General features: G+C 43.5%; 1 protein-coding gene across 1 annotated transcript; it reads right to left on the bottom strand.

Moving 5' to 3' along the window:
- Nucleotides 1-11,132: 11,132 nt before the first annotated feature.
- Nucleotides 11,133-12,604, bottom strand: TMEM30B (transmembrane protein 30B). The gene has a single exon (XM_060004443.1). It carries the CDS (start codon nt 12,314-12,316, stop codon nt 11,255-11,257), a length of 1,062 nt encoding a protein of 353 aa, XP_059860426.1. The 5' UTR covers nt 12,317-12,604; the 3' UTR covers nt 11,133-11,254.
- Between the last annotated feature and the right edge of the window lie 575 nt (nt 12,605-13,179).

The raw sequence follows: 13,179 nt of genomic DNA, 5'->3' as shown, positions 1-13,179 counted from the left end.
TGTGCATCCTTCCAGTGAGTTATATTACGTGGGCTTCAGATGAGCTACATGTCGGCTTTGATCTCTGAGCCCCTCACCTACGCTCTTTGTGATCCAGAGGTTGGTTGGCCTGTATCCAGTAATTGCGGTGGGATGCTGAAGGCTGAGGGGATGGTCCATGCTGGTATCTGGCACATTGTTTTATTCTTTTAATATCTGGATGCATCAGAGGAGTGAGAGGATTTTTTAAATTCCATTTCCTTTTCAAAACTGATCGATGGTCCAGGCAGTGGAAATTGAGTGAATATGCCTTTTCAGTTAATGCCTTCTTATGTCATCTGGTTTTGAATTCAGAAGTATTCTTTCCACTGCCCTGTTATTATGCCGTATAATTCATTGAATTTAAGATGCCATCAATCATAACATGTCCCATTCTTTTATGTACCACTACAAAAAAAATACTGCCTATTAAAGGAGGACCTAATAGTTCCTTATGTTTAAATTTTGTATTTTATCCTTTTTCAAGGGGTTCTTTTATACTTATTTGGATAGATTTATTATGTGTCCCACTTGTGCAGACATAAAAAGGAAAGTATATGTAAAATAAGTTGGCTAAGTTTCTCCTAAAATTTCTTCATATCCAGAGTCCAACTCTTCCAAATCCCTCTAGAGACAGATTCTTCAATGTCTATACATAATGCAGTGTTTTGCCCCAAAATACTATGACAGTGCAACACAATAACTACATCATGACTGTGGCCTGGCTGACAGTGAGTCTAAGTGACAGCAACTGTAAGAAGCCATGGATAGTGAGAAGCCAGGAAATTGAGACACATCCTGACTGTAGAGATGTTAAAACATGGGGGGTGGGGTGGGGGGGGAGGTATATCTTAGAATGGAAGAAATATGGTATGACTCAGTCTCAAAGCGTGGTACAAGATTCATGTATACAAAACTTAGAACTATTTTACAAAAAATTCTCTTTTTATTTCTGAGGTTCAACATCAACCTCAGAGAGGAATGCAAAGTTTTAAATTATCCACCCCTGAATTGACGTCTCAGTGTAAGCAGTTCACGGGATCCTAAGTAAGCATGCTTATTTTACTTCTAGAGAGACTCTATAGGCTTTCTTTTTAAAAAGCAGTGGCCATGGAGACGGTTTATCTGTCAGTCTATGAAGACTGTGAGGCAACTTCGTATAGTTCCTGGGAAAGGTCCTTGTCAATATTTATTAGCCTCTCATTGTAAAAAACCTAATGTGTAATTTCAAATAAATAAGAATAAAAATTTCAAATAAAACCCGACATGTTCATGCTTATTTGGCAAAGTTATTTGGTGAAAAGAAGAATAGTAGCAGTCTTTTTCATTTTGGTGCCTAAGATACAACAAAGTAGACTACATATACTTTTCCAACAATAGTGTGAAGAATCTTTTACATAGCTCTAAAATAAACACAATCGTTTTAGCAGGAAAAAACCTTAAATTGGTAGTAACCACTAGAATTATATTTGAAGGAAATATTCTATGTTATTTGAATACAAATTAAAAATAAACACTCCAGTTTCTTTTTTGATAGATTAATTGGAACGTATTAAAACTCACAGAATTATTATGCAACTTATAAGCATTCATCTTTTATTTACTCTCAGGAACCTTACTTTTGGAAACTAGTATTCCACGTGAGCATTACACAATCACATAAAAGATTTTTTTCCTTCCCACCTGCATTAGGCCCAGAGGTAGTTAAATGCTGGTGATTCTGTCTCCGTCCAGCGGAGGGCAGTAGCGCACATCTTTAGAAGAGGGATTCCCGTTTCAGGTTGGACGAGCCTCAACCTGAGAAACCGTACACCGCGTTCCGTGTCTCTTGAGCCAGCCTCCGGTGACAGTCCTTGGCAAGGTCAGCAAGGCCACGACGAGTTGTCTTCAGGGGCCCAGGTGGCAGACTTGAAGGCTCCTCTTCCCAGTTCTGTGGCATGTACTCCCTCAGCCCAGGCGTGTGTGATGCAGGAAAAATGCACGGCCCCGTGACACGCAAAGGATCTGGGACCAAGCCCCACCACTTGGCTGCTTGAGTTCGCCTTTGGCAACAAATTGGAGGGAATGTGGTTAAAATGCGACTCATTCCCTTCCCAAGATATCGGCACTTAGATTGCATTTCTTCCTGTTTTCTGCTCTGATGAAGGACAATGAGGGGGAGATGTGGAGGCTTTGGTCCTGTAGGAGCATCTTCGAATCTAAAAATTGCCTCCTTGTACCATCCCCGCCTAGAGCTTTGCTTCCTTCATGCTGTATTTGGACAAACTGGGATTGTTCAAGCCACCAGAATTCCCAGGGGACCGACTAGCAGGCATGCTCTGTGCCTTTGAATTCAATTAGAATGGAGTGCTTTGGGCAGTAGTCAATCTAATGACATTTTTATCATTCAACTTAAAGAAAATGTTAAATTAAAAAATTTTCCAAGTTCCTTAACGAGGTAACAAATGCTTTAGAACGACTTCTAATCATATGCATTGCGTGAGTCTGTAGAAACACCGGAAACACCACAGAAAGGAGTGGACTCTAAGGGCCTCGTGGAGGTGTAGCATGAGAACCCTCCATAGTCTTTCATGAGGACAGGGTGCATTCTCTGGGCTATTACTTTTTCTAATACTATACTATATGCCTAGTTAAGGGATGATAGCAAAATGGACACCTGTGTATCTACCTCCCAGTTTAAGAAATAGAATGTTACCAGTACCTTTGGTGCCCCTGTTTGCCCGTCCCTGCTTCTTTCCATCCGCCTCCTCTTTTCTCAGAAGCAACCACTCTCCTAAATTGTAATCACTTCTGGGCTTTTCTTTTTTTACATCTTTATTGGAGTATAATTGGTTTACAATGGTGTGTTAGTTTCTGCTTTATAACAAAGTGAATCAGTTATACATATACATATGTTCCCATATCTCTTCCCTCTTTCGTCTCCCTCCCACCCTCCCTATCCCACCCCTCCAGGTGGTCACAAAGCACCTAGCTGATCTCCCTGTGCTATGCAGCTGCTTCCCACTAGCTATCTACCTTACGTTTGGTAGTGTATATATGTCCATGCCACTCTCTCCCTTTGTCACAGCTCACCCTTCCCCCTCCCCATATCCTCAAGTCCATTCTCTAGTAGGTCTGCGTCTTTATTCCTGTCTTACCCCTAGGTTCTTCATGACATTTTTTTTCTTAAATTCCATATATATGTGTTAGTATACGGTATTTGTCTTTCTGTTTCTGACTTACTTCACTCTGTATGACAGAATCTAGGTCCATCCACCTCATTACAAATAGCTCAATTTCGTTTCTTTTTATGGCTGAGTAATATTCCATTGTATATATGTGCCACATCTTCTTTATCCATTCATCCTATGATGGACACTTAGGCTGTTTCCATCTCCGGGCTATTGTAAATAGAGCTGCAATGAACATTTTGGTACATGACTCTTTTTGAATTATGGTTTTCTCTGGGTATATGCCCAGTAGTGGGATTGCTGGGTCATATGGTAGTTCATGCTATGATTCCTTCTCTATTCTGTGCCATTTGTCTAGTTGTCTTCCCTGGACCAAAATCACCCTGTTGTCTAAATTACTGAAGCTTTGGAGTAAGACTTCATTTCTGGTAGGTCAAGCGAGATTCCCCTTCCACCTCCTCACTCCCACAACCCCTGTTCCTTTTCTTCAGGGGTGTCTTGTCTATGTTTGTTCCTTCATGAGATTACTCTTAATATTCAGAGAGGATGAGAAGCTGAGTGCCTTCGTGTGGATCCTCAGTCTGACAAGCTGGTTTGAATCCTGGCTCTTCATTACTATCTGTGCTGCCTTTTAGGCTAGTTACTTTACCTCTTAGCTTCAACTTCCTCATCTGTGACATGCACATCATAGTAGCACCAATTCACAGGATTGTTGTGAGGATTACAATGGGGTAACATAGATAAGGCACCGAGAACATTGCCTGGAAGGTGACACTATCGGCTTTGAATAGCTGAGAGCTTCTGCAGTCACACTGACCTCCTGGCTGTCTCTTGCCAACCATGTCACCTTGGAACAGTTTCTTTATTTTTCCAAACCTCTGTTTCTGCATATGCACATGGGGATAATATTAGGGTTGTTACAAAAGTTAAAGGAGAAAACCAAGGAAATTACATAGCATGTTGTCTGGTAAATGCTTAACAATTTCATTTCAGCATTTTAACTAGATTTAATTTTAAAAGTAAGTTGGGCCTTAGTGCTAAAAACTGTCTCTACACTCACTTCTGGGTATCTACAAAAACACTTGCTTGGGAATCCAAAACGTTTGCCTGGGCGAAGGATGATTATAGTAAAGAGAAGTTTGCAAAACCATCTCTTGCTTTCTTGCAGCTTTTCCTTGCTTTCATCTTTTTGAGGTGCAGCATACTCAGAAGGAAAAACTGTTCCTGATTAAAAGCCAAACTCTCCTTCCTAGGCCTTCCCTGTTTCCACAGCCTGCTTTGCCAGCTTAGGGCTGACCAGGCAAAGCTGTTCCTTAACTTGTTTTCCAGAATCAGAGGAAAGCTTAACATAACAAAATTTTATAGCTCCTGCCCGGTAACATATATTACTTTAGAAAAATAAAAATACCTTTCCCTTATCATGCATTATTCTTTTACATGTACAATTTTCCTGACGTATTGAAGTAATATTCCACGGTTTGCTGTGACTTGGAGGTTTATGGCCCTTCTGTGGCAGATCAGACTAAACATAATTCATTCATAGCTACTTAGTGCTCTGGGAAATAAACCCCTGAACTTAAATAACTATGGTGTGACCTCTGTAAAATATTATTTATGGTTTTAAAACTACTATTATGTAGATATCAAGATATGCCAAATGTTATAAACCAAACACTAGCTGGCAAATGGGACAACAAGTATTCCATTTATTTTTGCTTTTCTTTCTGGATATTTCTCTACAAATGCTATTTTCACTTAAATGGATTCTGGGGTAATTATCTGGCGGAGGAAAGCAATGCTCATTTACATCTTATCATAGAATACTACAGTAAGTAAAAAAATTCTCTATAAAAAGCACCACAAAAATATAAACATTCCATTAACTTACTGCAGTTCAATAGGAAAGATACTGATTACCTTTGAGTATAAAGTAACTGTCCCCACTATCAGTGAACTAGTGTAACCCATCTGTTATTCATTTCTGCAAATTAGTTTATGGAGGAAAACCCGACTGCACTTTTAAGTTATCCAAATGGGAACTCTTAGTCTTTTCATGCTGTCAAAAATATGTGTGCATTCACAGCACTCCTTATTGTAAGATTTTCAAAAGTGTAGGGTGTCATCTCCACACCTCCTTGGTTTCCTCAATGATTTCCTGTGCATTCGACTATATTGTAAGAAATAAGCTGTTCAGTGGTAGTTAAGTCATGGAATCGTTGGTTTCCTAATAATCATTCAACAAATGTTTGAGGACCCACCACATGCTGGTCACTCAGCTTGACACTGGCAATAATAAAGATAAATGAGAAAAAAGAAATCCTCAGTGCTCAAAGAACTAACAGTTTGAATATGGAGGTAGATAACCAAATAAGGAATTTCCAGGCAGCGCATCAAGGGCTGTGAGAGAGGAATAAGCACAAAGGGAAGACGAGGCTGAGGACACAGTGGAGGAGGCAAGGAGGGCTTGTGGAGGACTTCACAGAGGACGGAGACCCAAACGCTGAGCATGGTCTTGAGGATGACTGGGGAGATTCCGGTGGTCAGGTGGACGTGCAAGACCAGCACGGGCAAAGACACAAGGGGATGCTGGGTTCAGGCCTCTTCAAATCATTCGATATAGCTGAAATTTGCTGGAGCCTTGGAGAAAGAAGGGATGAAGATTCAGTGCGAGGCCAACCATGGAGGTCTTGAAGGCCCTGCTGAGGAATTTAGGCTTCCTCCTGTAGGCTGTGTGTAGACATGAGAGAGCTGAAGTTGAGGGTCACGTGATGAGGTTTGTGTATTGGCTAGCTCCTCGTGGCTGGGATGTGGAAAATAAACTGGAGCCCAATTAGCAGGCTCCTCCAACTTCCAGATGGAAAATAACAAAGTCCTGGGCCAGGGCAGTGACAAAGAGAGACCTGATTGAAAGTGCATTTGGGATCTGGAAGCAACAAGATCTGATAACCAGTTGGATGCGGGAAGAAACAGAGGGAGGAGTCAAGGAGGTAGTTCGGGTTTGGGGCTTGGATGCTTGAGTGGGACAGATGAGTCATTTTCAGCACCTGGGACTATTCTTGGAAGAATGAGTTTGGAGGAAAGGTCAATGGGTTTCCTGCTGACCACGTGGAGCTTATGTTATTTGTAGGACATTTAAGTGTGTCCCAGAGGCAGCTGGACGTGTGAGTTCGGAGAGAAGTTAAGGTTGGAGATAGAGATTATGCCATTTATATATATGATGGTCAGTGTTTTTAAAGATTCATGAAAGTGAATAAATGAGCTAATTTGCCCCCTAATGGTATGAAAGATACCATCATTCGGTTATTTGCAAACTATCTTGATGTAACAAGGTAACTCTTCACCCCTAAAGCCCTGTAGGTAAAAACAAAAAGGGAAGGGTAAAAAGTGTTTTCCATTCTGTCATTTGCTATGAATAGGAAGTGATGCAGCTCTCATTTTGGATTCTTTAACAAAAATGGGATATGTCTTTTACTTATTAAAATCATAACAAGATTTAATCAAGTCTTCCTTTGAGAATACTCAAGTGATTCAAATCATTGAAATGATATCACGGCCACATCCAGAGGTTGTGCTTTTGTTGTAGAAGACTGCCTACTTTTGTCGAGTTCCAAACAAAACTGAGCAAAATAGAAGGGAATCTATTTCTCCCTCATTAGTCTTGATGACTTTCTAAAAGCTCATGCATTTTGATGGCTAAGATTAATGAGACCACATAGTGTTAAGCACCTTGGACTTTCAGAACAAAGGCCTTTTAGAAGAACAAAGTATCATTATTAATGACACATCACTTACAGTTTTCATCAGTAATGTTAGGTTTCAGCCACTTTAATGGGAATTTAGTTAAGAGCTCCAATGTGGAGAGCAAGGCTATTAGAGGAGGTTCTTGACAGTAATACCTTTTGCTTCTAAGGAAGAAGATAAATCATACTGAAATTGATCAAAAAGACAAGCTGAGAGGTTCAGAAGGTGAGCTACCATCCACTTAGTAAATTTCTCAAAGGCCTTATCATCAATGAGTCCGCTGGAGAGCTCTGCCCTCTGCAGTGGGCTCCCTTTGTGGCCAAGTCTCCCCCTTCTGGACAACTTGCTGGCCCAGAAAACTGCTTCTCGCTCCAAACTTCACCTTTCTTTTTTATTTCCTCTCTCCTCTCCCTCCACACCCCCAGCCTATGTTGGGTTTCACTGCCTCAGGATCTTCCTTTGTCCTATGGTGAGCTGCTCAGTCAAGTGCATGAATAAAGGAATGCCACCTTGCTGTGGTGAACTAATTTACACCATTACCGCTAAAGGTGAGAATCATAATGCCAGGTGGCAAACCAGTGGGGAAGTATTTTTCCCTGAATACATGTCGTTAGTCTTATCAGATAAATCATGGGGGATTGTGGTATACATAGAGTCAATGGTGTTTGCGATTTTTGCAAATTCTTTACACAAGATGCTACTTTCAGATAAGATCTCTCAGGGACCTTAATGTGTTTCGGTCAGATTCACTAAGACTCTCTCAATGACACTTTATAAATGACTCTGCTTTTGTTGGAGGGAAATTACGAGAAATTCTCCTGGGGGAAAAAAACTGAAGTTAAAAAAAATTTTAATTTTGTTGTCGAAATCAGTCAGCGATGTTTTATCTGTAGGAAAAAAAAAAAACTAGAATGCAAAGAAATGCCCAATGAAAATAAAGGAAGGGGGAATTTAGTATTATTACCGTAACTGATGACTTATACCCAGGGGCATATAAGGAATTGATTACACTGCAGCTCTACCAATAACTCTTTGAGATCTTAGTCAAGATTGTTGAGATCCCCAATGACAGGAAGAGAGCACAGACACCACAAGGCAGAAGGGGTTGTGGTTATATAGTGTGAAGTGATATTGTTACTAAAGGAAATCTCAGACTATTATTCTGTCTCTGATTTGTAACAACTGTATAGTCTGTGAATTGTTTAGTTGATTTGATTCTGGAGATCCTTGGAAAATCTTTCTTGTTATATTATTCTGTTTTGGGAGTTCCTGCCAACCACATTAATTAGTTTCTCTTTTGTTTGTGGTTTACAAGGTAGATCAAAGCACATTTCCAGTCCAATTGTTGAGGTTCACTCTTTTCTGTCTCATTCCAGATGACACAGCTCTAGCTAGGAAGCCTTTACTGGACAACATGAGAATTCAAGTCCAGCTAAAATGCTGAGATACCAAACAAAATGCTACAGTGCAGGAGAATGTTTTGTTTTTAAAATTTCTGAGGCGTTGTAGTCCAAAATACCCAACAAATAATTGCAATTTAGAATTTGAGTAAAATGCAGAAATGGAGAAGATTACTGCAATCACATTCTTTAGTAACTTTTAGTACTAAATATTATTAAAAATTGACCACAGGGCTTCCCTGGTGGTGCAGTGGTTAAGAATCTGCCTGCCAATGCAGGGGACACGGGTTCGAGCCCTGGTCCGGGAAGATCCCACATGCCGCGGAGCAACTAAGCCCGTGTGCCACAACTACTGAGCCTGTGCTCTAGAGCCCGCCAGCCACAACTACTGAAGCCTGTGCTCCTAGAGCCTGTGCTCCACAAGAGAAGCCACCGCAATTAGAAGCCTGCACACTGCAACTAAGAGTAGCCTCCGCTCACTGCAACTAGAGAGAGCCCACGCACAGCAACAAAGACCCAATGCAGGCAAAAATAAATAAATAAAATAAAATAAAATATTTTAAAAATTGACCAAATTTTACCAAATTCAAACAATAGTTGAAGATCATCTGATTTGTACTACATGTTGATGTTGATATAAGCTCAGATTCTGCACTGGGAAGTTAACACTGAAAGATTGAGTTCACTGTGAGCTTTATTATGAAAGATGATTTTCTTTCTGCATTATAAATCTGCTAATAGCAAATGAGCAAAGTGGTTGCTAGTTGGTACCTTTTTTAACGTCTGTGCCTTTAAGATCATAGTTCAAAAGAATTAAGCAAGTGCGATAAAAAAGGCAACACAAACATAACCTTTATTCTCTTTCAAAAACCTGGAGAATAAATAGGGCTTGGAACCATATTCATTGATTTAATCAGAATACCTTAAATTTTGTAGTCCCATTTAAACTTTTATAGCAATACAATGATTATTGTAAAAGTGATGGCAATATACATGGTTGTTCTCAACTAAGTAGTAAAAAAATGTAGTAAATTCTCTTATCCATCATAAAGAAGGGCTAGGCTAGTGAGCTGCTCGATCAAACACTCATAATAAATAAAAATTACTCTCTATATATCTGATCATATATTCATAGCCTAAAATCACAATACACAATCTGACAGTAAAGCTGTGCTATGTTCAGGAGTTGGGAAGCCAGCACACTGGGATTATAAAACATTTTTTGGTTTATGTAAATACTGAGACAGAATCTCTAAAATCACGACTGTTCCAGAAGATCTGAGACAGATGTCAATGAACATGCATGTCTATCGGCTATTAGTTTTCAAAGGACTAGAAGAGTAAAATAAAATTAATGTAAATTATTTAATACAATTCAATATTGCTTTGACTACTTAAGAAAAATACCTCAAGGTATTGCACTGCCTTATACGCATGAGCAAAAATTGTAGTAACTGGAAAGTAGCCGTAATAGAGAACAGGCACTGAGAATTCTGACAGAACACCAAATAACTGCTTTTGGCAAATAAACTGGTTAAGATGATCTCACTTTTTTAAAGTTCTTTTGCCATAAAAGGGGTTTTTTAAATTCTATTTTCTTAGAATAATTTTACATATATTAGAATGATTTTAGAGCAGTCAGAGTTTAACATTATCTCAAAGGTTCAAATAATTCTTAAGATTCTAGTTTACATAAGACTATATTCCTTAGCATTCATTTAAACATATTACTAAAAACAAACATGGTTCATCTGAGAACATAGATTAAAATTTTTTTTTCTTAAACCCAAGGGAAAAGGTATGAACGTAGCCCTTTCTCTCTAAGCATAAAAAGTCATTTAGATGACAAAGAGGACTGAGTCCAGAGTCAGGAGACACAGATATGACTTTAGGGAAATCATTTTCCCTCTAAGATCCCTTCCAGCTATCTGATTCTAAGGTTAAAACATTCCCTCTGAACTATACAAACTGACCTGGCATTTTCCAGTTTCTACACAGTACCTGGCCACCCTGCCCCCTCAAAAAACCTTTTAATTTCTTACACTCAAATATCAAATGAATTGATACAAACCCTGCTCTGCAAATCTGTATGCCAGCTAGTTGTTTTCAATTATTCTGCACATTGTAGAGAGCTTCCTGTGTTCAAGAAGGAGTGCTAGACCAAACCTGCTTGTCACTGCCCCTGGGAACAAATGACCCCCTGGAAAACTGGACGCAGTGATTGCGTCAGGCCCAGCTTCAGACACCTGAGGAAATAGGGAAACAGGCAGTTATCCTACTTGCTCCCTGGTTCAGGGCACTGATTCCCAAACTTGAGGGAATACAGGAGGAATCTCCAGATGGGTTTGTTAAAACCGCAGCTTCCAGGGTCTCACCGCAGCCTTATTGTATCAGAATTTCTGGGGATGGGGCCTTCTAAACTACCTACATTTTTAATCAATACGTTCTCCCCCACCCCTCCATGTCTCTGCTCGTTATTTATGGGCTTCCCTCTCTACACTCCCACCCCCCAAAAAAGAAAAAAGAAAACCACTGTACTGTAGCGGTTAAAACTCTAGAGTCAGCGTCAGGAGGCAATGAGCAGCTGCTAGATCTGGAATGAGTTATTTAACATCTCTTCACCAGATGGGGGTTGAATGAGAGGAGTCTAGCCGTCCCTTCCTCTCTCAAAGAACCTCACGTGTCAGCTCGTGAAGGAGATGGGGAAAATGTGCAGGGATGTCTCACTCTAGCAGTTCAAACACCCCAGAAGAGTCTGGAAGCCCCCGATCGGGTGTAATTCCTCTCTCTCTCTGGTCCCCTCATCCACAACTGGAGGCAAAGTGAGGCGAAGTTGGAACTGGGTGACAGTCGGGAGGGAGAAACCAAAAGAAGCTTGCAAGAGCGTTGTGGCAAGAAGCAGAAAGAGTACTCTGAAAGCAGGAATTACTCGTCGTCCTCGTCGTCGTCGTTCTGGTCCTGGTAGCGAATGTAGACGACCAGCATGACAAATCCCGTGAGGATGCAGAGGGAGCCGACCACCAAGTAGGCGATGCCCAGGAACGGATTCTTGCCGCCCATCCAAGAGATGCTGCTGAAGTTGATGAGCTTGTGGCCGCCGAAGACGCGCACCGGGTAGTTGTAGGTGATGTTGACGCGGTAGGTGCCCCGCGGCAACCCGGCCGAGTAGTTGCCCTGGCGGATGCGCGCGTACAGCTTGCGGAACGTGGGCAGCGCCGCCGTGCGCATCCATACCACGAAGTCCTGGTTGATGAAGCCGGTGTTGTTCGGGTCTGGGCTGAGCTCGTAGACCGGCCGGTGCCAGCTGGGCGGGGGCGCGGTGCCCAGGAAGGCCAACGCCAGGCTGCCGTTCACCAGCGGCGGGTTGCGGAACTTGACGTGGTAGTCGGTCCACCAGGCGATGCCGGTGCGGTCGAGCGGCACCTCGACGTAGGGCCCGCCCGGCAGGCGCTGGTGCCACAGCGAGAAGGAGTCGTTGAAGAGGCTGTTGGCGATGGCGCCGCAAGGCGCGATGGGCAGGCCAGCCGCGCTGTACTGGTAGGGGTAGCAGTCGTTGACCGGGTGGTGCAGCGCGCTCTGCAGCCCGCTCAGCTGCGCGTCGTCGCGGGACACGCCGTAGCGCCGGTTGTTCTGGTAGAAGTTGGTCAGCTCGTAGTAGAGGTACACGGGGCCCTGGAAGAACTCGGGCAGCGAGAAGTACCAGGCGCACGAGCAGCGGGGCGGCGGCGCGCGGCCCTGGCCGGCGGCGGCGCACACCGAGCAGTTGCCGGTGCCCGGGTCGCCGGTGTAGTCGTACTCGAGCTCCTTGATGCCGTTGGAGGAGTAGTAGAGGCCCAGGCCCAGGCCGATGAAGGCCAGGCCGGCGCAGAAGAAGAGCGGCAGCGTGATGCTGGCTGACAGCAGCGGCTGCCAGGCGGGGAGGCGCTGCTGAGTGAACGCGGTGTTGTCGGGCTGGTGGGCGCCCCGGGCGGTGGCGCTCCAGGTCATGGCGGCCGCGCGGACCCACGGAGGGGAGCTCGGATGGGGCCGGCCGGGGGCGCCTCCCCCTCCTCACTGGGCGAACCCGGGGCTACCCCCAGGGCAGGTTTCCACCGGCTCAGGTGAGTTCTGGCCCTAGCCCCGCCTCCGACCCCCGCACAGGTGAGTCTTAGTTACAGGTTCTCCGGGCAGTGACCGGACCCTTCAGTTCCGCCTCGGCCCAGGTGATCGGCCAGCACCGCCCCTGCGGGTAATCGAGAGCCGCGCCCCGCCTCTTCGGAGGTGAGCGGGCGGGCGTTCCTTCCCTCACCTGGCGGGCCCAGAGCTCGCTTTTCCTCTGGATCCGGGTGGGTCCGGACTCTAGCTCCTCCTCCCCTAGGTGAGTGGCGGCCCCAGGATGCCTCTGAGTGGCTCATACCTTGCTCAGGTACTTCCTTCCCTTCCGCCTTCCAAGTGACTAGAGTGCCTGGGCCAGTCTTGCCCGAAATCGTAGGAGCTGCAGCCTCCAGCACGAAGTTCCACTGAGGGATTGCACCGTGCGTCCTGGAGCCTTGAAGATTTCAGGTAATTAATCCTCTTTTATCTGAAAGTGGAAAAAAGTGTCTCTGGACCCTCTTGTCTTTGTAGGTTAACTTAGGGGCCCCCTTTCAGTCAAGTTGCAGCCACAAGTTGTAATGCCCAAGAGACTGCACTATGGTAAATCGGTTTGGAATGCCGTGCCTGCATTCAAATTCTAGAATTTTTTTTTTTTAAGGGAAAATGATTTTCCGGCTAGGTGTCCCAATCTGGCTGTATAACTAAGAAAAGTGGAAAGTTCTCTAAAAATGACACTTAAAAAAGAGAACTAAAGATGGCAGGAGGTTCAGAGCCTT

Source organism: Delphinus delphis, chromosome 2 (genome assembly GCF_949987515.2).
Source record: "Delphinus delphis chromosome 2, mDelDel1.2, whole genome shotgun sequence".
Lineage (NCBI taxonomy): Eukaryota > Metazoa > Chordata > Mammalia > Artiodactyla > Delphinidae > Delphinus > Delphinus delphis.
Note: the sequence above shows the minus strand (reverse complement) of the source record. Positions and strands in the feature narration are given on the sequence as shown.

What these genes read in the sequence shown, in the direction of transcription:
- TMEM30B (XM_060004443.1), bottom strand. Translation starts at nt 12,316, where the DNA reads ATGACCTGGAGCGCCACCGCCCGGGGCGCCCACCAGCCCGACAACACC.